This window comes from Anabrus simplex, chromosome 2 (assembly GCF_040414725.1).
Source record: "Anabrus simplex isolate iqAnaSimp1 chromosome 2, ASM4041472v1, whole genome shotgun sequence".
NCBI lineage: Eukaryota > Metazoa > Arthropoda > Insecta > Orthoptera > Tettigoniidae > Anabrus > Anabrus simplex.
In genome coordinates this window covers 411,481,025-411,505,686 of record NC_090266.1, presented here as the reverse complement: position 1 = coordinate 411,505,686, position 24,662 = coordinate 411,481,025, and the positions used below count along the sequence as shown (strand labels likewise).

Sequence of the window (24,662 nt, the reverse complement as noted above, 5' to 3'; positions counted from 1 at the left end):
TCATCAATTGACTAAGGTTTCAAAAGTTCAAATTAAACATTGAGTCTTGTAAATCACTTCTGTGAAATCCTAAAGTCTATTTAAATTGAAATATATTGAATATGGTTTCAAAATACACACTTGCTTCAGAAAACCTAAAGTCTTTTTAAATTGACTTATTGTCATAAATAGACCTACAGTTCATCTAAATTACTTCCTACAGGCTATCTACGTTGTAGAATTGAAATTCACAAGATAAGAAATGTTTATGAATTAGGCACTTGCACTTGACTAACGTAGCACTCAAGAATTGTGGTTGATAAAGTGCCTTTGTAATGGGTCAGTGATTGTCTAGTGCAATATATTGAGATTATTCACCAGAGAAAAATTGTAAAGTGCACTCATATCACCTGAGTTCAGGAAACAGGAACAGATGAAATGCGGCTCCACAAGTCGGCGACTGGAACTCCCACGATGATCAGCATGAGGTCGAACCCAACACCAACAGCGGCGTACCACGTTCCAAATCCCTCGATGTACCGCGCATCTCCAACGATGTAGCCTGTCCCGCGTTGAATTTGATGTTTGAATAAACACGAGGTTTCAACACTTTGTCAAGGTTTCCGGTGTTGTCGGAGATAATGGACGCACGGAAAAATTCAATTGACACGGTAATATGAAAACGTAGCACTGTCTGTTAAGAGTGACTAGTATTGCACTTTAAAATTACATGAGTTTGAAAGCACAGTTCATACTTGCACTTTGTAATGCAGCAGTTAACGTAACACTCAAAATAACACAGTCTTTTAGCACAGTCTGAAACGCAGGTTTGTATTTAAAATATTTAAAGTAAAATGTTTTCAGTTATTAAGTCACCGGAGTTTTAAATGCACAGTTCATGTAACGTGAGATTTTAACAATGGGTACAGTTTATGACATTTAAAACACGTAATAAGTTCAGAATGAAGGTTAAGGTCATAGTTAATGGAAAATCACGCGTAAATTCAGTTCATACACGACGTATTCAACAGTCTCTAAAATTCTAGAACACACTTCTTAAATAGATTTTCTGTGTAAGTTAGCCTTACTAGAGTCTACATTTCCTATAACCGACATAAAATATCCTTAATGTTGAGTCTCTTCTCTAATGACACTGTTCCAAATATTCATTAAATACGTGAAAAATTGTCCACATTCGATCTTACTAATCCCTGAGTGTTTGACCATCATAACACATTGACCAGTTCAAAGTCATATTCAAAGATGAAGCACACGTCGAAACGTCACGAAATTCATACATACGTTAACAATCACAAATTTAAATTATCACACACAGTCCTTTCAATGTCCGTAACGCTGTACCTGATAGTGGCAGAGTTCGAAGACACATTGAAAACAGTCAAGTCCACAACGCGACAGAAATTGACAAGTCTAGCACTTGTATTAAATTCAACCTAAATGCACCTTCAAAATTCACAAGACCACAACTCGGTAGAAAATTCTTAAGTTTTATAACAAGGAGTTCAACTTAGAGGCACTCTGAAATATTTCACAAGTCCATGACGCGATTGAAATATCTAAGTATCGCGGTCTCGTACGGCAAACTTCTAAGTATTTCAGCACGGTTTTCACTTCGACTTCGCGTAGCGCGATACGACAGCATTATCGCCTTCCATGGTTGAGTTGTAAATTTCAACTGATTGTACAAATCTCACATTGAGCGACCGGGATTTGAACCACGGTATCCAGCGGTGAGAGGCCGACGCGCTGCCGTCTGAGCCACGGGTTCGTTGACCTTATATACCCGTTGTGAGCTGGCTCACTGCATCAAGCGATGAAAAAGTGGTCTCGTACGGTGAACTTTCTACCTTAATATCTTCGAAGTTACAGAATGGATTGACTTCAAATTTTGGCTATTGCCATTTTAGAACGCGGGCTTCACGCTGGTGTAGCTCATATTTCTGTAACTTAAGCCATTTAAAGTTATGAAAATATTTCCAGACCATTCCATAGGGGAGGGTCGACAACATGTGGCGATTGCGTCACTCAGCCTGTTCCCCGCTCGCGCTGTCTCTCTCACTCCTACAGCAAGCAGCGGAATCCAGAACATTCGTCCGTACGGCTGTTTCAAATGTTAAAGCTGAGCAGTTCTTTAATAAATAATGAATTGTAAAAATGATGTGCCAGGCCATAGGCATTCCTGGTACAATATATTGGCATTTAAAGTATGAAAAATGACGAATATATTCATTTCGGGTCGTATAGACCCGAACAGAACAGCAGGGTTAATGTGCGACGGGAATCGCTCAGCAAACTGAAGCGGGATTCATCTGTGAAGAGCACATGCATCCATTCATTCATGGTCCAGTTTTGATGTTAACGGCTCCACATTAAACGGGCCCGTCTCTGTGCTGGTGTGAGCGGGACGCACACCGTTGGACGTCGGACAAACAACCCTGTTGTTCTGAGCCTCCGGTACACAGTTTGCTGGCAAAAGGCAACCCCTGAGATGGCTGCAAACTTCGCCGACAACTGTCTTGTAGATGCACTCCCATTTCGTCGGGCGGTTAAGGCCAGATATCGGTCCTGCTGTTGGGTGGTTACCCTTGGTCGACCTGGTACTGGCCTACGACTATCATCTCCTGTGTCTCGAAATCGTCTCCAAAGCCTGGAAATGACACTTTGTGGCACATTCAAAGATACTGCGACTTCGGTCTGTGTCTGACATGCTTCCAGGCGGTCGAGTATTCTACCCTGCAAAACGGGGTCCAAATGGCGTCGTTGTGCCATTGTGTCGTCACATTCACCACGAGGCCACACTCCTTACACTATAACAGGGCAAACACGACAGGGAATATGGGGCGCAGGCACTGGTTGTGTTTACCTTGCGGTTACGCCGCTAGTCAAAGCAGGGACCACTCCTTTCCTATACAGAGCGAACACGTAAGGTTGGTAGGTGCATATGTCGTGCGATTTGAGGTCTATTTCCTGTTGCCCTGATTACTTGTAACTTATGCTTAACTTTTGGACACTAGTGTACTAATACTGCGAACATTAACAAGTGTAAGATTGATTAGGGACGAACGGAGCGGTGTTGTGATTTACTTGTTAGTACTTAAACAGCGCTTGTGCTAGTGTACTGATCTAGTACATGTACTTGATCTTCTATACCTCATGGCAACTTTCGTTGTATGGCCTGGTTTCAAGGCAGTGATCTGCAGCATGTGTATCTGCAAGCGAAATTGTCTCTAAAGCCAAGTGTTAGTGTTAGTGCTTAATGAGGTGCAGTATCAAAGTGGTATACCATGTATCGATGGTGAGAGCCGACAATTTGTGTGGATACACAAAAACAGGGAAGGGCAATCTATATAAAATTTGTTCATTGTAACTATTGATCATCGGGCTCGCTACAAATCGTAGTGCAGTCCTTGCTGTCGTTTCCCATTGCTTTTTGTTCTAGGATTATTGAATGTACATAGGGAGTTTTCTACCACTTGTAATTATTAATTGAGTGTGTTTCCATTCTACATTTATTGTGTGTTGATGAAGTGCTAATGTACAGATTAAGGTTAGGTCTGAATCTAGATAGTTTATGTTCAATCAGTGGAGAAGTTATAGGAGAACCTAGATGCAGATCCTACCTGTTTAATCGTTTTCACAGGGTTAGATAAGTAAGGCCCGAAACAGATATATCAGTACGCAGTTTTATGTACACGCCCTGGGAGAGAGAATTTTCATGCTACCGAAATTCTAGGGATCCATTTTGGTGAACTATGCCCCCCAAATTCTGGATATTTGAGTTAATTACTTCATTTATTTTATTTAATCATATTTATATTTCAACGTGGTGGCAATAATAGTAGTTACTGAATGTCGCGTAGCAATGGATAAAATTTGAGTGTTTCTCTATCCATTCATGCAACAATAATAATTGCATTGCTCTTACAAACTTCACAAACACAGACAATCATTTTGAAATACTCTGTACATAAATACACGGTGTGTGATAGTGCATATATCACAACTCTGTATTCTATTTTCATTTTGCGTATTTTCTGTCCTGTCCCATTTTCACACCAGCCAAATGCTGGGGCTGTACCTTAACCAAGGTCATGGCCGCTTCTTCCCCACTCCTGAGCCTTTCCTATCCCATCGTCGCCATAAGACCTATCTGTGTCGGTGCGACGTAAACCAAATAGCAAAAAAAAACAAAAACAACGAAAAACATCTTCATGTACTGTACACGCCCTGGGAGAGAAAACGGATGTATAATGCTCTACATAAATTCCAGGGATCCATTAAGGTGAACTCCACTGTCCAAATTACGGAGATTTCAAATTATTATAATTATCTCATTTATCCCAGATAGGTAATTTGCAATCTTCTCGTCCCGCCATAAGGCCCCTGTTCAGCATAGTAGGTGAGGACTCATGGGCGAGGTGCTGGTCCTCCTCTCTAGCTGTATCCTCGATCTGGAATGGAGTCCATTCAGCGTCGGTAGGTTGACTGAGAAGAGGGGGTCGATTCCCACCACAGCCATCCTCGAAGTGGTTTTCCAGGCACGTAGAATCAGTAAAATTACGGATGTAAAAAACTTCAATAATCAAACATCGAGGGATAATAGAAAACAAACCATACTGTATATATGTTATTAAATAGCCCTAGGGTCCGCCTCTGTGGTTTAGTGGTTAGTGTTATTAGCTGCCACCCCTGGAGGTCCTGATTCAATTCCCGGCTCTGCACAAAATTGAAACGTGCTACGAGGACTGGAATGGAGTCCATTCAGCGTCGGTAGGTTGACTGAGTAGAGGGGAGTCGATTCCCACCACAGCCATCCTCGAAGTGGTTTTCCATGGTTTCCCACTTCTCCTCCAGGAAAATGCCGGGGTGGTACCTAACTTAAGGCCACAGCCGCTTCCTTCCCTCTTTCCTGCCCGTCATTTCCAATCTTCCCATCCCGCCATAAGGCCCCTGTTCAGCATAGCAGGTGAGGACTCATGGGTGAGGTGCTGGTGCTCCTCTCTAGTTGTATCTTCGATCCAAATTCTCACCCTCACGGGCCACTGCCCTTAAGGCGGTAGAGGTGGGATCCCTCGCTGAGTTCGAACGAAGAAACAACCCTGGAGGGTAAAGGGATTAAGGTAATAATAATCTTATTTGCTTTACGTCCCACTAACTACTTTAACACCGGGAGAGTGGGCCGTGTGGTTAGGGGCGCGCGGCTGTGAGCTTGCATCCGGTAGATAGTGGGTTCCAATCCTACTGTCGGCAGTCCTGAAGATGGTTTTCCGTGGTTTCCCATTTTCACACCAGGCAAATGCTGGGGCTGTACCTTAATCAAGGCCACGGCCGCCTCCTTACATCTCCTAGGCCTTTCCTATCCCATCGTCGCCATAAGACCTATCTATGTCGATGCGACGTAAAGCCACTAGCAAAAAACTACTTTTACCCTGGGCGAGCTGGCCGTGCAGTCAGGGACGCGCGGCTGTGAGCTTGCATCCGGGAGATATTGGGTTCGAATCCCACTGTCGGCAGCCCTGAAGATGGTTTTCCGTTGTTTCCCATTTTCACACCAGGCAAATGCTGGGGTTGTACTTAATTAACGCCATGGAAGCTTCCCTCTAACTCTTAGGCCTTTCCTATCCCATCGTCATCGTCATTATAAGACCTATCTGTGTCGGTGCGACGTAAAGCCTCTAGAAAAAACTACTGGTACGGTTTTCGGAGACGACAAGGTGCCGGAATTTAGTCCCTCAGGAGGTCTTTTTACGTGCCAGTAAATCTACCGACACGAGGCTGACGTATTTGAGCACCTTCAAATACCACTGAACTGAGCCAGAATGGAACATGCCAAGTTAGAGTCAGAAGGCCAGCGCCTTAACCGTCTGAGCCACTCAGCCCGGCAGGGGATTAAGAGAGGAAAGGAAAGAAATATCCCTAGATCGGGAATTCATCATTGAGATAATTTTTGACGTAATTGAGAACGAAACTATTGCATTTTAAATAATCGTAAACCGTTCCAAAGTGCAACTTCCTGCTGCAATACACGCTCGTTCTCCCGATCACACCCCACTTAACAATTTTTGTGTGAAGGCACTGGCAGAGCCTAGTGCATGAGACCCTAATTGAATCAGAAGAAGAGCTTTACACTAGGGTGCTTGCAGCTTCAGGCAATGACACGTCATTGCAGAGCATGTTTTGCAGTTTTGAACGGTTTTTGTAGTAAAGGGTTAGAATTAAATTTAAATGTAATACTTTAATTTCAATCACGTTAAAAGTACCTGATTTATCAGTCCCAATCTATGGTTATTCAAAAACAAAAAATTCGTTTCGGTCTCTTCTAGCATCCCTAGAAGTTTGAATACTGGAATTCCTTACACCCAGCATAACAATAATTGTTTTGAAACCTTTTCATACTAGTATCAGTAACAAAATACAAACAAATTATCTGCTGCCTACGACTACAAAGACAAGTGAATAGTTTTAGAAAAAAAACTTTTCAGCTAGCTTAGCAAAATGAGGACATGTCATTTTGTAAATCGGTCTGTATGACTAAGCTTTCAATACTCCTTCCGGTCACATCTTTATTTAGTTTGTGATTTCAAGATAGCCTGTCCAGTGCGGCAGATCATTCCACTGACATTTGTATGCAAGCTCATCGTGTGATCTGTTATCGGAATGTCTGTCTTTGCATTGAACGCTAAATATGGTAAGGACCGACGTAAATTGCGGTCTCATCCTGTTTCAAAACTCGTGATGTGCTTGAATAATGAGTTCTTTGCACAATTGAACGACTGTCAGAATTTTAAATTAGGGTTCCCATTCGTCCCTTTTTCCGATCGAATGTCCTAGTGTACCGACTTTCATCCCAACTGTCCTGCTTTTCAAGTGTCTTTCCTAAAATAAATCGTGAATTGTAGAATGTATTCCGTTTTAAATAATGTATATACATGCTAGGACTTGGAACTCAAGGAAATCGGGGTTAAGAAACAATACCACGTATCTGACAATGCTCTTCCTACCCTTTATTTTCCTTAAGACTGGTCACACCTCCCAACCACACACGGATATGCAGTCCATCAGAACAAATTTTGTTGTGTTCATTTTCGTATAGGTATGTGTAACGAAAAATGAACCTTAACACACCGCACTGTAGGAACGTATGTTTGCATGACGTATTTACGCACTTCCGCAGTATAATGCGTTTAAGGTTCCCTTTCATCACAGAGTTAGCATAGGAAAATTAATACAACGAATATAGTTCTGATGGACTGCGAACCCGTATGTAGCTGGGAGGCGCGACGAGTCTTAAGGAGAATAATGGATAGGAAGAACAATGTCAGATACGTGAATTGTTTCTTAACCTGCGATATACTGTACTGTATGTCGTTGAAAGGCTTTTAAACTACGGAGTAGATTTCTGTGAAACCAGCATTGAATATACTGTATTTAGGGGGTGTACACTAAATTCCCAGCCAACCCCGCGGTGTAGGAGTAGCATGCCTGGTTCTACACGGAGGCCCCGGTTTCGATTCCCGGCCGGTTCGGAAAATTAGACCTTGATCTGAGGGCTGGTTCGTGGTCCACTCAGCCTACGTGATTGCAATTGAGAATCCCTCTGACGGTGATATGGCGGCCCATGTCTAGAAAGCTAGGAATAACGGCCGAGAGGATTCGTGGTGCCGACCGCACGATACCTTGTAATCTGCAGACCTTCGGGCTGAGCAGCGGTCGCTTGGTTAGCTATTCGAGGCTGTTGCGGTTTGTTTGGGGTTGTGGTTTGTTTTTTGTTTTGTACACTGTTTCTCAACACTCTTCAGACCACTTTGACGAGAAAAAGAATCTCTAACATGGGAGAACAATAAAGCAACTTGTTCATAAAGATAGTGTCACTAAATTAACGGTGAATGAAGACGACTTTTTATGACTTTGCATGTAAGATGAAATATTGTTCAAGCAAATTTGAAGTGAGGAGTGATTTGGAAGATGAAATTGCCAGTGACAAATGGTGTGAAATATTTGCTCATTTTAAAAAGCATGATGGTATGAATACAGTAGGCTATTCAGAAAGAGAAATACCTCCCTAAGATTTTGTTTGGTACTCTCAGAACTCAATGCAGCTGACGAACGTGCTATTTAATTAATAAATGCACCTTGGAGGGGGAAAAAGTTTATTTTGGAGGTTAATTTTATCTATTTTGTGTAAGAGCGACTGTAATTTACGATGTATAGTGGATTAAGTTCTACGTTTATTTCTTTATATTTTTAACATGATCCTATTTCTACAGACACTCATAAAATACGTTACGTAAACCCTTTTTTGAATGGCCATTCCAAAGAATTTCATCTTTATTTAGGAGTAATGGGTTGCAACTTTGTGATATTTTATTGTACAACGCTACTGAATATGTGTGTATACTGAGCGGAGTGGCCACGCATTGCGGCTTCAGTCAAGCTATGTATTTGGGAGAGGCATGGGTTAGAACCCCACCTTTAGCCGTCCTGAGAATAGTTTCCCATTTACTCTTCCATGCAAATGCCGGGAGAGTTCGAATTCATAGGCCACGGACGATTTCTCCCACCTCCTTACCCAATTTTCATTCACCATCATTCACCTTCATTAGCTCCTCAAATGAGGTTTTCAACAGAAAAGGTATCCGGCCGTAAATACGTGCCAAATAAATTAATCTCACTTCATCCCTGACCCCGTATCAAGAAACGGGACTAAGGAGTAGACAAGCAAACAATTAAAGACCACTCCGCATGTATGGGATAATATTGTTACTACATGGACCTCGAACCGCTTTATGTAGGCCTACTAGTCTATCTTTACTGAAAATTAATTAATTAACGAGTAAACGAACAATTATATAACCATAATACTATTGATAATAATTAGCCTCATATATTTAACTACCCTTCAACAACTATCGGTTTATGAGACACAGGGGTGCCAATATTTTCTTAAACCGGGCGAATTGGCCCTGCGGTTAGGGGCGCACAGCTGTGAGCTTGCATCCGGTAGATAGTGGTTTCGAATTCCACAGTTGGCAGTCCTGATGATGGTTTTCCGTGGTTTCCCATTTTCACACAAGGCAAACGCTGGGGCAGTACCTTAATTAAAGCCACAGCCGCTTCCTTCCTGCTCCTAGCTCTTTCCTGTCCCATCGTCGCCATAAGACCTATCTGTGTCGGTGCAACGAAAAGCTAATTGTAAAAAAAACAATTTCTTTCTTAAAAAGGACTCTTTATCGTATCAGTAAAACTACACACAATAATGGTGTGGTGGTGGTGGTGGTGATGGTGGTAACGACGACGGCGATGATTTCAACTTCTCACTTAGGGGTCCAATAATGGTGATCATCGGTCTCTGTTCCGTGGGCATCTCTCATTTAAGCACTCTCCATTCGACTCATTCAAGCACTCTCCATGCGAGCATACCGATATATCTAGTTAATTTTACGATGTCCAGTGGTGTCTTATTAGAGAATATTTTAGAGTTGACATTAAATGTAGGTTAAATACATTACCACCTGAAATGAAGTTACTTTTGTTTTGGACTCTTACTACAGGTACTGATCTTTCATTTTTTGTAATGTTATTTTTGCCTGATTTCTTTAACCAAATATTTCTGAGAAAGGGTTTTAACCTCAATGAAGAAACATCTCTCGGGATGGTATCAGCAATTCCGAGGATTTCTCATCCCTGTCTAGCTCGTTTTCGAGTATACATTGTAATATCCATTCCCCCTGCCAGCTCTCTGAAAAATAATGCTGCTATCTAGTACATCTATTTCTCTCCTAAGCTGCGTCCTAATTAGGAATTGGTGCATCCGTGTCACCGTACTCAATTCTCTATCAAGGACGACTCCGGAAAGAAATATGAAAACACCAGTATCAACCAATCTTGATGCTAATAAAACAGCAGAAAATGCGAACCTTTCCTAAAAGTGCTCACTTCATTAATAGCTGCAGAAATATCTGAGGTTTTTACGTCTTTTGATACGGGTTGTTCATCGAAGCATGGACTTTCTTGTATGGTAGTATGCCTAATACTGTTTAACATATTGTCCCCTGCGACATCAACTTTTCTGTGTTGCAAACCTTCATGTAACATAATAATAATAATAATAATAATAATAATAATAATGTCCGCCTCCGTAGCGTAACGGTTAGTGTTATTAGCTGCCGTCCTCGGGGGCCCAGGTTCGATTCCCGGTACCGCCACAAATTTAAGAATGGCAGGAGGGCTGGTATGTGGTTGAAATGGTACATGCAGTTCACCTCCATTGGAGGGTGTGCCTGAGAAGAGCTGCACCACCTCGGGATGAGGACACGAGTTTACATTTACTATAATAATAATAATAATAATAATAATGCAACGGAATGTTTAGTCTTAAACAAAAAGAAGAACTTGAATGATTAGAGAAACAGAAAAGTACTAATGAATATACTTAGAAGAAAAATTCGGAGTACTTGGACGAGAAGCAATAAAACACTGAGTCCGTGTCCGACTCGTTGGCTGGACGGTCAGCGTACTGGCCTTCGGTTCAGAGGGGTCCCGGGTTCGATTCCCGGCCGGGTCGGGGATTTTAACCTTAATTAGTTAATTCCAATGGCACGGGGGCTGGGTGTATGTGTTATCTTCATCATCATTTCATCCTCATCAAGACGCGCAAGTCTCCTACGGGTAAACTCCGGCTTGCTTTAACATTTGACGGACTCTCTGTATAATGAGGATCTATCTATTGATGTGAAATGTGTTTATGTACTTTGTAACTTAAATTAAGATTTGAAAGACTGCATAATTCTTAATACCATGTTTTGAAAAATGTACGCAGTAAATGCCTTAACATTTTACAACAGAAATTCACTGCTGGAGTCACTGAAATCTGAAACTGTATCTATGTTTCTACAGGTAATAGCTCAAGTTCCGGAGGACCTTTCTTGTATCGGTGTGGAGGTTCACTTCTGAACGAACGATACGTACTCACCGCAGCACACTGCGTCATCAACCTGCCTGGAGGACTCGAGCTGTGAGTTAATTTTCATCAGTTAATTGAAGATTGGCTCCAGTGCTTGCTACCTCGTTGTTCTTGGTTCTGTTGCCGCTTCTGCACTAATATGCAGCTGGCTTGAGTGATTGGAACAGGTAACAAAGTGTAGGAGAATAGTGGATTACTCCACCCACTCTCGACCATCCTAGACATTTCTCTCGAACCCAACTGTCGACAGCCCTGAAGATGGTTTTCCGTGGTTTCCCATTTTCACACCAGGCAAATGCTGGGGCTGTACCTTAATTAAGGCCTAGGCCGCTTCCTTCCCACTTCTAGCCCTTTCCTGTCCCATCGTCGCCATAAGACCTATCTGTGTCGGTGCGACGTAAAGCAACTAGAAAACAAAAGACATTTCTCAGTTCATCTCCAGGTGAATGCATGGTTCCTAACTTCGTACCAAACTTGACTTCTATTACAGTAGTGGAAAATGTCAAGATAAACATATTCGCATACGTTGTCAGTCAGATTTCTCTCTCTCTCTCTCACACACACGCATTCACATCTCTATGTTGCTATCAGCTTGCTTTCGGGAGATAGGTGGGTTCTAACCCCACTGTCGGCAGCCCTAAAGATGGTTTTCCGTGGTTTTCCATTTTCACACCAGGCAAATACTAGAGATATACCTTAATTAAGGCCAAGGTTGTTTTCCTCCCATTCCTAGCCCTTTCCCGTGCTATCGTCGCCATAGGACCTATCTGTGTCGGTGCGACGTAAAGCAGATTGTAAAATAAAGAACATCTATCTGTACAAGAGACTATTGATGAACACGATTTTAAAAACTTCATTCATACGTCTTCATTAGACTTTTACATTTTCAGCGTTCAGTCTCCATGCCTGTGTGAATGAATTATGTGCCTTCGTAATTCTCTATTTTTAACTAGGTCTATAGTCTCGTTGAGTTCCTCACCTCTTGTCGAAATTTCACCTTGGTGTCCCTCCGCTTCACTTACCCTATATGGCCGAGTCCATTATTCTCCTACATAACCTATCCTCCTCCATTCGTCTCACGAGACCTTGTCGCCAAACTTAAACGCACCAGACACACAACTTCATCCATCGAATTCATTCCTAACTTAGTCTTCATCTCCTCTTCCCAGAAACCTCCTGGCAGTAATTACATCGCTACCTTCACATGTGTTACTTCCAACTTATTTATAAGATATCCTGAGTCCACCCAGCTTTTGCTCCTGTACAGTAAAATCTGTCTGAATACTGGCTAATGATCGTAACTGTGAGCTCATTGCATCGGTCATGTTATACCGTGATTCGCTTTCACTTATTGTATTGCCACCCTGGGAGAATCCAAATCCTAAGTATTTCAAATGATCAACTTGCTCCAGTTTTGTATTTTCAACCTGATATTAAGTTCTCTTAGGTTTCGTACCAACTGGCACAGTTTTGGTCTAGGAAATACTAATTTTCATACCATACTCGCTGCTCCTCTTTCCAAACTCCAATATATTGGATTTCAGGCTTTCAGCACAGTCTGCCATAAAGACCAAGGCGTTGGCATGTGTCAAGCTATATTTCCACATAGCTGAATCCATCTCTGCCCCTTAATACCTTTCAGTAAATTAACTATCCATAATAATGGTGAAAGGTAAGAGCCATGCCTAACCCCTATAACTCAAAAACTCATTCTTGATCTTGAAACATACTTTAGAATCAGCTAGCCATCCACTTTACAGGAATGTGCTATCGGTTGAAGCCAGCCCATAATCTGAGCTCATTATCTGGAAGGAGGAACTGAGAAGTGTGATGAACAGGACTGGCGAACCGAAACCTTCAAGTGCACGACAACAGGACCATAGACACCACATAAACAACACGCGCACTGGCCAGAGAATGAGCGTTACCCTCTTTGTGGCACACCTTACCCCGTACAAGAAAGGAATGAAAACAGTTCATGATGATGACACGCATAGGAGAAGGAGGGGAGTGAGTGGAAGCGAACGTCAACACATGAATGATATCCTGACGGTACTGTGTCACACGCCCTTCCTCAACTCCACGTCACCGGTACTTCGAATGGCAGCTAACCCATTGCTTTTGTTTTAGTGTATAAACCTCTAACCCTGGTGATTAATATATTGTCACGTGCCAGCCCTGTCGTAGCCCCATTCCGTATTCCCTGGAAGGGATAACCAAGCCAGGCCAGGGACCTCCCAGCCGAACCGAGGACATGCCACGGCCTCTCCTTCTGTTGTGCTTTCGTCTGGTCTCCCCTTGTGCATTGTCAAAGACGAAACAAGAATGTTCCGTCTCTAGCCTAGCCCCGAAGATTCTGGTACTCCATCATCAGAGATAAAAATACAAGGCCACCGCAAACGGGTCGCCGTCGTTGTTGTTGTTGTTGTGCAGGTGTGTAAAGTGTGTGGTGGGTGTTTCACCAGAGTCAGTGTCTGAGTTATTGCTGGGGGTGAAGCTCCCGCTCCGAGTGATTGAATCGGTAGTAGCGATTACAGCGCCCCTCCGGAGATAACCGGAGATATCCGAATGGCAACGCAGTACTCGGAGTAGTAAGTGACACCGAAGTAACCTGAGGGCGTTAGGAGGGAAGGAACGGTTAACACGCAAGTGAGCCCTGTCCGGTGTCCGTATTTTCCGACTAAATGCCGCGATTTCAATTTGTTGTTTGGTCGCTCTTCGAACGAGAGACAGGCAAGAAGTTGGCCAAATGTAAAATGTGTGAGCGTTCATTTGCAACAGGAGAAAGAACATCTAATATGAAACGTGTTTACCCCAACAAGCTGAATTTGGACAAGAAAGATGTGTCCGTCTACCAGCGGTTTTTGCACCGTGAGATACGGTTCAGATTGAACATCCTGAAATCGGATTCCCTTAAGGACGTGATAAAAAAATTAGAACCACAACATCCTTCTACGATAGATATTTCTCCAAAGGCGAAAGGGTAGCCGCTCGTGACGAAAGGTCTCCCGATAAAAGTGGGCCATAGGTACAGTCCTAAGAAGGGTGGAGCGCGGAGCTACACCATACCTGTCAATGGCCAATTATGGCGAAGACATATCGACCAGATGAAATTATGTGGACACCCACTACAGTTTCGTGCCCTTACCTATACATCATCCAGAAATAAAACCCAACCATAACGACAACAGTAGCTCCACCAGCGACACCGACCACCCGATCGTGACGTCCACTTCAGCCGATCCGGACTCTGCCCTGTAACCTGCGCCGCGGAGGTCTGGCAGCGGACCTAGCATGTACTAATGTCTCAAGCTGAGGGACTTGTTTATAGCTGCCTTCTGTGTTACTGCCTGCTGCCCTATCATACTCGGACTGAATAACAACAGCGGACCACAGTGCGAGTTGGCTGTGCGCTTAGGGGCGCTCAGCTGTGTGCTTGCATCCGGGAGATAGTGGGTTCGAGCCCCACTGTCGGCAGCCCTGAAGATGGTTTTCCGTGGTTTCACATTTTCACACCAGAAAAAATGCTGAGGCTCTACCTTAATGAGGACCACGGTCGCTTCCTTCCCACTCCTAGGCCTTTCCTATCCCATCGTCACCATAAGAGAGCTATCTGTGTCGGCGTGATGTAAAAAAAATCGTAATTGCAAAGAAAAATCGTCGTCCTACTGGCTGAAGCGGTAGATCACAGGGGATACCAAATTCACTACGGATGGAAGGGTAGTCTTCTGCCAAGCTTGCTGTAAGGAGGTTAAGTTCGTTTGCTCCTTTTTTTTTTTTAACTGAACTACAATCGCATTTATAGACCTATTAATTTACGTATTGTGGAAAGTTGTTTTGTTACAATGCTGTATTAGTCGTGATCTTTCGATAATTTATATTGCTAAAGTGTAAATAAGGGGCTGCCTGGCCGAGGCGGTAAAGGCGTACTCGGTTCGCCCGGAAGGACGAGGGTTCGAATCCCCGTCAGCAAGTCGTAAAATTTAAGAAATGAGATTGCCACTTCCGAAGGTGCATATGGCCCTGAGGTTCACTCAGCCTACAAAAAAAAATGAGTACCAGGTTAATTCCTGGGGGCAAAGGCAGCCGGGCGTAGAGCTAACCACTCTACCCCATCAAGTGCCGAGGTTAAGAATAGTGGAAGCCTTTACCTTCCACCACTCCCAGGGCCTTCATGGCCTGTACGGAGATGACTTTGCTTTGCTTTGCAAAATGTAAATAATTATTTAATTACTGACCGAGGAGTTAGAACGCCGGTTGTCTCTACTCACAGAGTGGATGAAAATTAAAAATCGGGATTTCGAACTCTGATTCATTTCCTGTGAAAATAGATATTTACAACTGAAATATTTTCTTTCTTTCTTTCTTAATCTGTTTACCCTCCAGGGTAGGTTTTTCCCTCGGACTCAGCCAAGGATCCCATCTCTACCGTCTCAAGGGCAGTGCTCTGGAGAGTGAGACATTGGGTCGAGTATAAAACTGGGGTTATCACGCTAACTACTATACCACAGAAGCGGACTACAACTGAAATGTAATTTTTAAAAAATCGTGAGTAACTTTCACCAACGCTATGTATAGGCTCTAGTGAACTCCATTAGGCTTCCACTAAGCCTTCACGAAACATAGGTTGAAGATCGAATGTGGTGCAGCCAGGACGATGTCACAGAGGCTAGACGTACAAGATGGCACAGCTTGGACGATGTCACAGCGTGTTTTACAAGGCTGCAAAGACTATCTTTAAAAGACCAGGCCACTGAAAAGACCGTTGGTCTGGATTAGTGAGGTCCGCTTAATAAGCGTTAATCAGTATCAGTTATTCTCCGTAGCCTAAAGTTCGTGTTACCTTCGCAATAAACGAGTTTAACAACTTGACTACGTGTTGCGGTGCGCTATCCTCCCAGTGAAGCACTATACTCGTCAGCGGTAACTATCACTTTAACCTGTGTGTGTGTGTGAGAGAGTCTGGGGTGCGTAAGCTCTAGCATCCCATCTACTGTCTTGATGAATTGTGACAAAAAGTAACGTTATGGGTGCATGCCACGACAATTTCAAATCACGCGGCTTTCTAATTTTCAACGAGGGTGGCAGCCTTGTGGGCACACATGATGCAGGATCTACTGAAGGCAACATAATAGAGTCTTCATGACAGCTGACCCCGCCGACCAAAGCTGGCGAATAGCAACATATAAAATATTCACTAATCTGAGATTTATAGTGCCTCCGTTTTAGTTCTTCTATATAAGTAAGGATACTGCTTGGGGCAGCTTGTTGAATCCTTGGCAAGCACATAGGAAGGATCTCGCCTCCATGCTACTCAAGTATCGTTTCACGTCATTTTTATTATTTTTTCACCCGGTGAACTCGACAGGAAACTGCCAGATTAGAGCTGAACATTTTTGAGGACATATTTCCATGTAAATTACGAATTATCTTGTTCCTACTTTAAAGTTTTGTACTTCTAGAAACATCACCTCTAATAGTCTTTCTCTTTATGAAACAAATGCATGTTTATACTAAGCATTATTGCCAATTAGCCCAGCTGTAGAAATTTAAGATATAGGAACATTGTAATTTAAGTCATTTTATTATACCATATAGATCAACATAGAAATACTGCGATGCATTTGACACGAGTACAGAAAGCGTTGTCATCGCAACTTATCTACCAGTTCACAGTGAACAGCGACCAACAACAATTTTCTATAGACCTGTGCACTGCAATGGTGGGTATTAATATCCCCCTGCATAAACTGGAGCATCTTCAAATTTCATCAAGCTCTTGGGAGCAATCACCGAGTTGGGGAAGAGTGGCTTTCCCCTGGTGGAGTCATTTAGTGTTGTGGAAGAAGTCAGGAGAAGTTTTTACCGAACCTCTGGGAAGGTAGCCGCTGTCAGCAAAAGGTTCCATAAGAGTCCTTCAGCAGAATCCATGATGGAAAGCGGCGGTAAAAGTAGCCAGGGTGCTACGAGGTGAGGTAGATGAAGCAGTTGAACTAAAACAAGATGAATTGGATTTATTGAAGTTTTGTCCAATCACTTCCTGTGATGATGAGAGATCTTTCTCTCAGTACAAAACATTCTGCCCGAGAGGTGAACAGGATTGTTACCGGAAAACATTGAAAAGTTGCGTGTTGTAAATTCCTTTTATAGTAATTGAGTGTGTTATTAAATTATAAAGAGCCTCCGTGGCTCAGACGGCAGCGCGTCGACCTCTCACCGCTGGATACCGTGGTTCAAATTCCGGTCACTCCATGTGAGATTTGTGCTGGACAGAGCGGAGGCGGGACAGGTTTTTCTCCGGGCACTCCGGTTTTCTCTGTCATATTTCATTCCAGCAACACTCTCCATTATCATTTCATAGCATTTATCAGTCATTCATGAATCACCTTGGGAGTGGCGATCCCATCGTACTAATAGCCTATATATGCTTCATACATTCCATCCCTGACCCGGTCAAAGACTGGAAAACAGGTTGTAGGTTTTCTTTTTCATTAAATTACAAGTATTTTTCATGCCTATTTGTTGCCTATTTTGCACGTTAGTGGCTGTTTACATACATATTTTGGCTAATTTAAGAGCTTATATGTCTGCCTATTTTAACTGTTTTAGTGCCTATAATTCTCATCTCTACTTATAACAGTAGTTGTACTATATTTCAGTTACCTGGTATTAAGTGAAAGTCCATATGCCGAGGTCAAGTGATGAAATATGATGAATGAGGCATCACATGACTCTCATGAAAGGCAGTGAAATGATTTCGTCTTAGTTCATAGCCTTATTGTTTTCACTTTAGTAGAATGAGGCATTCATATTCAACGCACACAATTAATGCGATAGGACATAATTATATTATGCTGTCATATGCTTAATTTTCACATGCTTCTTCTTGCGAAATTTGTTCATCTTTAATCAGTGTTACGGACTTATCCGTGGTAGTTAGAGGTGAAAGAAGGTGCGGGCGGGAATAGGTCTCAACTACAAAATTAAAGTTAATTTAAAACTTTAACAAAGGTTATATTTTCAAAACTTAACAATGATGACATAGAATTTGTAAACTTAACAAGTCAACAACAAGCCAAAATTAGATACAAAGAAATCACAAGATTGAGGGGGTAATTACAAGATCTGGGCTTCGAGCCCCAAAAATAATTTCTGAGCTCTCAGCTCACAATAACAAGATACCAAAGGGCAGAACACCCTTAATTACATGGAGTATTAGCTCCCAATTTTACATCTCAAGCCTCTCTAAGGCACTATTACCACAACACTATAAAGAGCTGTCCCGCTCTCGATTTTACAAGCCTATCAAAGGCTACCACAAACTTCATTTCTATCTGCGCTTAAGGCACACAATGAAACAGGAGTAATTAATACCCAACCTACGGGGCCTTCGCATGAAGAAAACAAACAGGTTAAGAAAAATGGCCCAAAATACAAAATGAATTGAGGCGATAACTTGCACTCCTACACCAAGTTTTTGTCTAAAAACCAATGTGAAGCTAGGCCGATGATACAGGGGCTAATCCCAATCTATGGAGGTGACTAGTCGGCAAAATAAGTTTAAGACTTTAAGAAGGAAGAGAAAAACGGTTACGAAAACATAGTCACCTCAAATTCAAAATGAAGGGGAGTTCGAGAGGGTGAAGCACTCTCTATCCCCGCTTTACAGATTTGTAATTTGTAGATAGACAGAAAAGAATTTACATTTTAAAAGGGTAGGTTACATACTAAAGGTTTCGAACCCTCCCCGAGAGTTAAACTGCTGAGCTAGCAAGAAATGAAGATGTTAACAGACCATTACCTTGTAGATGAACTGCTGCCTTGGAGAAAGAGGCGCTTCCCACCCCCTGCTACCTATCCACACACTAAGAAAGATGTTACTGAAGTGGCCCCGAGACAAGAAAATCAGCAGTTTTTATACCCTCGTGGAGAATTCGAGACCTTTCAAGAATGAGTAGACACACCCGCTCAATTTTATTGGGTCTCTAAAAGTTACACATCAACATCGAGAAGGAAAGACACTATTGGTCAAAAATTAATTACAAAAATTAGTTATTGGTTAAATTCAAAACAGGCGGAAAGAAGGATAACTGTTGCCAACCCCCAAACCACAGAACAAAATTTAGTAAAAACAAAACATGAATGCTAAATTTCTTCAAGAAAGTTCATTCCTTTACACCAGAGTGCGTTATCAAAGTTTTGGTAGAGACACCTGTTAGAGAATGTCCAAACTTCTTGATACGGAGCAAACAAACACAAATCAAAATAGACACAGTTCAGAACACTTCAAAATTACCAAATTTACAGTAGTGACATCTTCCGAAAAACCGTTGAGTTAATTCAGTTTGTTAAAGTTCAGGCTTTCTCCTGTAGAGGAGTTTCCACTGGCGCAATATTTGAATTAGCGGCGTGGAGGTGTACCACCCGGTACAATCAGTATCAGTTATCCTCCGTAGCCTAAAGTTCGTGTTACCTTCGCAATAAACGAGTTTAACAATTTGACTACGTGTTGCGATGCCATATCCTCCCAGTGAAGCACTATACTCGTCAGCGGTAACGATCACTTTAACCTGTGTGTGTGTGATGATAATATTATTTTAAAATGTAATTATTCTTCCTCAAACTCTTGAGGTTGCCGAAGATGACAAAGAATACCGATAAAATGTGACAGTACTACGAAATAGGAAAATAAATAAATACAGTCGCCCGCATAAGTATTCGTCCATCTGCCCTTTTCATATATTGAACACCAAAAATGCATTACAAGGCTTCGGGTACGTTCAGAAACAAATGTGCAGTGAATATGCAATATATACGTAGAATAATACCGGCAGAATGTACCTCTTGCACGTCAATACCCTTTAATAAATGATAATGAGTGTGTTTGGGCTAGGAAATGGCAACGTAAAAGTATTCGTCCACCTTGTGCACTGGCTTGTGTAGCGAACACAGCATTGAGGAAGTGAGATATATCATCACCAAGCTCAGTCCACCAGTGATACGGACAGTGTCGGTGAGTCAACATCTAGTGCATGCCGTGCGTATAATGGGTAAGATAAGGGAACGAACTGTCGTTGAACGCCAACGAATTATCCAACTCCACCAACTTGGTAATTCGCAACGAGTAATTACAGAGAAAACCGGAATACCGCGAACTACAGTCGCAAGTATCATTCAGCGATATGATACTGTACTCAACAGAGCAAGAACTGGGCGGCCAAGGAAGCTGACAGTACGCGAAGAGCGAAGCATTATACGCACCGTCCAGAAAAATCCCCATGTGTCTGGACCTGAGCTTCGAACAGAAGTACAAACCTCCACTGGGAAGAACATCAGTACCGACACCGTACGACGTGTGTTACACAGAGCTGGTTTGCAGGGGCGTATAGGTCGGAATAAGCCCTGGATAAGTGAGGTGAACCGTAAGAAGAGGCTGGTGTTTGCCAAACAGTACGTTATGAAGCCACCAGCATTTTGGAAACGCGTGTTGTTTACGGACGAGAGCAAATCCTGTTTATTTAATTGCTCTGGAAAGCGACGTGTATGGAGAAAGAAGATCGCCGAGGTCCAAAGTCAAAATCTGCAACCAACCGTAAAATATGGAGGAGGTTCCATAATGGTATGGGGGTGTATGTCGGCGGCTGGTGTAGGCAACTGCCATATAATACCTGAACGGATGGGTAAGATGGTGTATTTGAATATATTAAAGCAACACTTAACACACACCGTAGCAAAATTAGGTCTTGGTAGTGGGTACTTCTTCCATCACGGTAATGACCCTAAGCACACTGCTCGGATTTTTAGGGAATGGCTACTCTACAATACACCTCATGTGCTGCATACACCACCCCAGTCCCCAGACTTAAACCCCATAGAGCATTTATGGGCGGAATTAAATTGTAAACTGAGCAAGCAGCGTATTCCCCATAAAGAAGCTCTGAAGCAAAACTTCATGGAAGAATGGCACAAAATAGTCCCGGAAGTGACAGAAAAACTAGTGACATCCATGCCGAAACGCCTTCAAGCCGTGATTGATGCCAAAGGACGCGGAAAACCATCTTCAGGGCTGCCGATAGTGGGATTCGAACCTACTATCTCCCGGATGCAAGCTCACAGCCGCGCGCCTCTACGCGCAAGGCCAACTCGCCCGGTCATTTATGTGATTACCCCAATGAAGATTTTTCCTTATATTACCATCTCTTGAAAATCTCTGATTTTCAGTTTTATAAACTCACTTTGGCACGGCGCTAATGTTTTATAACTCTCAGATTCAATTTGCAATATCTAGTCAAAGACAATATTGGAGTTATCCCAACAACTTTTTGTACGTGTACCGAGCTATTTGGCTGCACGTTGCTAGCTACGTAGATGTTGGTTTGCATTCGGGAAATAGTTGGTTCGGATACTATCGTCGGTAGCCCTGAAATTAACTTCCTGTGATTTTACGTCCTCACTCCCGGCAAAATAATAATAATAATAATAATAATAATAATAATAATAATAATAATAATAATAATAATAATAATAATAATAATAATAATAATAATAATCTGTGGTTTCAGCTACTCTGTGATGCCATTTAGGGTGCATCCACGTCAATTTCGACATTCTGTTTTACTCTACCAGACAAAAGAACTCGGGGTAAGCGAGATCTCTGTAGGGGATCTGTGGCTTTGATTTAATTAATTTTGTCGGGTAAACACCAAATCGGTCACCAGAGATCTTTTCATGCCGTCTTCGTGCAATATGGACTACCGAATGAACGTTTTTTCGAAGAATCCGACTACTTCACTTTTCTGGATTTGATACCACCACCTTAGGGTCCAGGGCCAGTACCGCTGATCCACAGAGGGAGGTCAAGGACGCTTCCTTCTCAGTCCTAGATCTTTCCTACCCCATGGTCACCGAAAACCTTTCAAAACAGAAGGACGTTAAACCGCTAGCAAAGGAAAATAAAGTCTTCCAAGTGACCAGTTGAATTACGGAGCACTGAGGCCAATGGAGCCGTCACACCATCACTTAATGATCAGTTCCTTTTACTGCTGTAAGGAAAGCTTCCTTGCATTTTCCCTCTATCAGATTCTTATTGTGGGAAAGTTTCCATCTCAGTAAAGTGTATACTACTCTATATTTCTCAGCAGTGTCTTTGCATTACCATGCATTGCAAGCGCGTTCGTCAGCTGGAACTTCTCATACACCTTCTACTTGTGGTAGTATAGAAGCATGGACACACTATGTACACGAACATCGACAGCATGTAAATTGGTCATCGCAATATTAAATCTGATTTGACAAATGTGTTCCAGGGCTACTGTTCGACTCGGAGAGCACGATGAGCGATCGGATCCAGACTGCAAGACTCCGACGCGAGTTGTATGCGCTGAACCAGTTCAAGACTTCCGGCCGGAAGATGTGATCGTGCATCCTCAGTACGACAATCCAAAATACAGCAGTGACTTAGCATTAATACGCCTAGATCGACCTGCTCGCCTTTCTAGTGAGTACCAAAGTCTTCTGTGCAATTTAGAGCTACACCTTTGCTTGCCTTTTTTATGAGTCATATAAATCATAACCTATTTCTTGAACGATTAAACCGTTTTCCGAAATTTTACTCAAAATAAGGATACAGGTTAAGAAAAAAAGAACAGATAAACGCACCTGCTGGGTTCTTTCTTGTGTTTCCCCTTATCTTGAGAACTTTCAAGTAAGACTAAATTTAATTCTTGAAAATTACACTGAATTAATCATCATTCGAATTTACCTTAGAAGCACAAATACTACCTTGGTATATAGAACTGAACGGTAGGATGAGGTGTTCTCTCAGAATCGCTCAAATATATGTTTTACTTTTACTATTTTACACGAAATAATTTGTTGTTGCTGTTGCTTCAGACAACATGCTTGGTCATCATGATCAACGGATCTATACTTTACCAGCTCACGCATGAGTCCCAAACTAGCATTTATCTCAGGGGTGTTCTAAAATAAAAATACATATTCTAATAAGGCGCTCGAGTAATACTAGAGGGGTGAACGGGACATGCAAAATGTGTAGGGGTAAGGGCTCAACCATGTTCAATCAAGGGGGCTGAGATGGTAGGCTCCATAAAAGGATTGGGAAGACAACATTATCGATCACCAAGGGCAGGACCAATTATTTACAAGAAAAAGAATGCAAATGCACAAGGAGCAATTTATTTCATGCAAGGTTTGTCATTGCGATGAGATGATAAATTTACAATGCATTTATGAATAAGCCAGAAAATAAACACATACAAATCATACAAAATCCATCGGACCATTTTGATGGCTGAAGCAATGACCAACTGGGGTCGAACAGCGACCCTCATCGTATGATACAACCTCTATCGGTCGAACCCCGGATCATATGGATCGAACCAGCCCTGAAGATGGTTTTCCGTGGTTTTCCATTTTCAAACCAGGTAAATGCTGAGGCAGTACCTTAATTAAGGCCAGGGCCGTTACCTTCCCGGTAATAGCCCTTTTCCATCCCTCCATCGTCGAAAACACTCAATGTGTTAGTGCGACGTTAAACAAGTAGCAAAAAAAAAAAAAAAAAACCTTCGTTTAAATTGAAATAGCAACACTCAGACGGAGAATTAACCTCTTCGATCTCTCGGGTCGTGATACTTGTTTGTTCTTTTCTCGTGTACTTGTACGTTCATACTGTACTGAGGCGCCTTTCCGTGCACAATCCCTAACTCAGTCTTAATTCCCATACGTCCTGTGGGACGATAATTCAATATTTCCTGTCCACCCAGACGCTTATATATCCGTTATTTCTCTTCTACAGTAGCTTCCTCACCTATCCAGTAAATTCCTTCTTTCCCTCGCAGCGTCTTTATTTATCTCCATGGTATGGGAATAATTCTCCCACTAATACACCAGAGCAATGTGTTTCTTTATTATTATAGGCAGATGTTAATACTGATTCTTTTCCCTCGGCGACAATAGTACGGATTTAATATTCGTCACTCTGCATGTTTATTCACTTACCCAATACAATACTTGACTTGTTCCTCTGAGGTCAACCTCCACGACTGACCTTATGGTGTGATTTTTCATCCCCCAAAATTTAGCGATCGCGGACATATGATTATTATCCCGTGGTCTTAACCCACAGTTTAAACAACACATTTTGGTCATCACATTCACATACGGTGGCAGCGTCCTGACACATTTCATTGCCATGATTACTCATTCAGACACTATTTAGAAAACCGAGCTCACGAGTTTATCTCATTGATCACATTGGTGATCCCTAGTCACTCTAATATATAAACATTTAAAATCCAATCTTTAGCACCGCTCACATTTAGATTTCCTATTTATTCCTGACTGTTGACGCTATTGACAGCCACCGGCAACTTCTTGGCAACTCAGTCACACCTATTAATAGAAGCAACCTTCCCAATGTACAACACAGATTTAAAATTCCTTGTCAATTTTATACCTCTGTATTCATACAACACCATTCCTTACTTCTAAGAACATAAAATGTAAGCCAGGCCAGACCGCTGGAGGAAATACGCATGATGCTATCAGCACTCGGTTGAGCTTAGATATAATTATTCAAAACTAGCTGAAGTACCTGTGATTCGCTACGGAATTGTCAGAAAGACTGACTTGGTGGTTTTCCTAACTGAATTCAACACACAGTAGGTCATTACAAAAACAT

The 24,662-nt window shown here is 42.2% G+C and overlaps 1 protein-coding gene across 1 annotated transcript in view; it reads left to right on the top strand.

Moving 5' to 3' along the window:
- The window catches only part of LOC136862865 (serine proteinase stubble), a 294,351-nt gene that overhangs the window by 102,669 nt on the left and 167,020 nt on the right, over nucleotides 1-24,662 (top strand). The window contains exons 4-5 of the mRNA XM_067139130.2: nucleotides 10,897-11,014; nucleotides 22,270-22,460. Of these exons, the coding sequence (XP_066995231.2) occupies nucleotides 10,897-11,014; nucleotides 22,270-22,460 (309 nt within the window). The remainder of the gene's footprint in view (nucleotides 1-10,896; nucleotides 11,015-22,269; nucleotides 22,461-24,662) is intronic.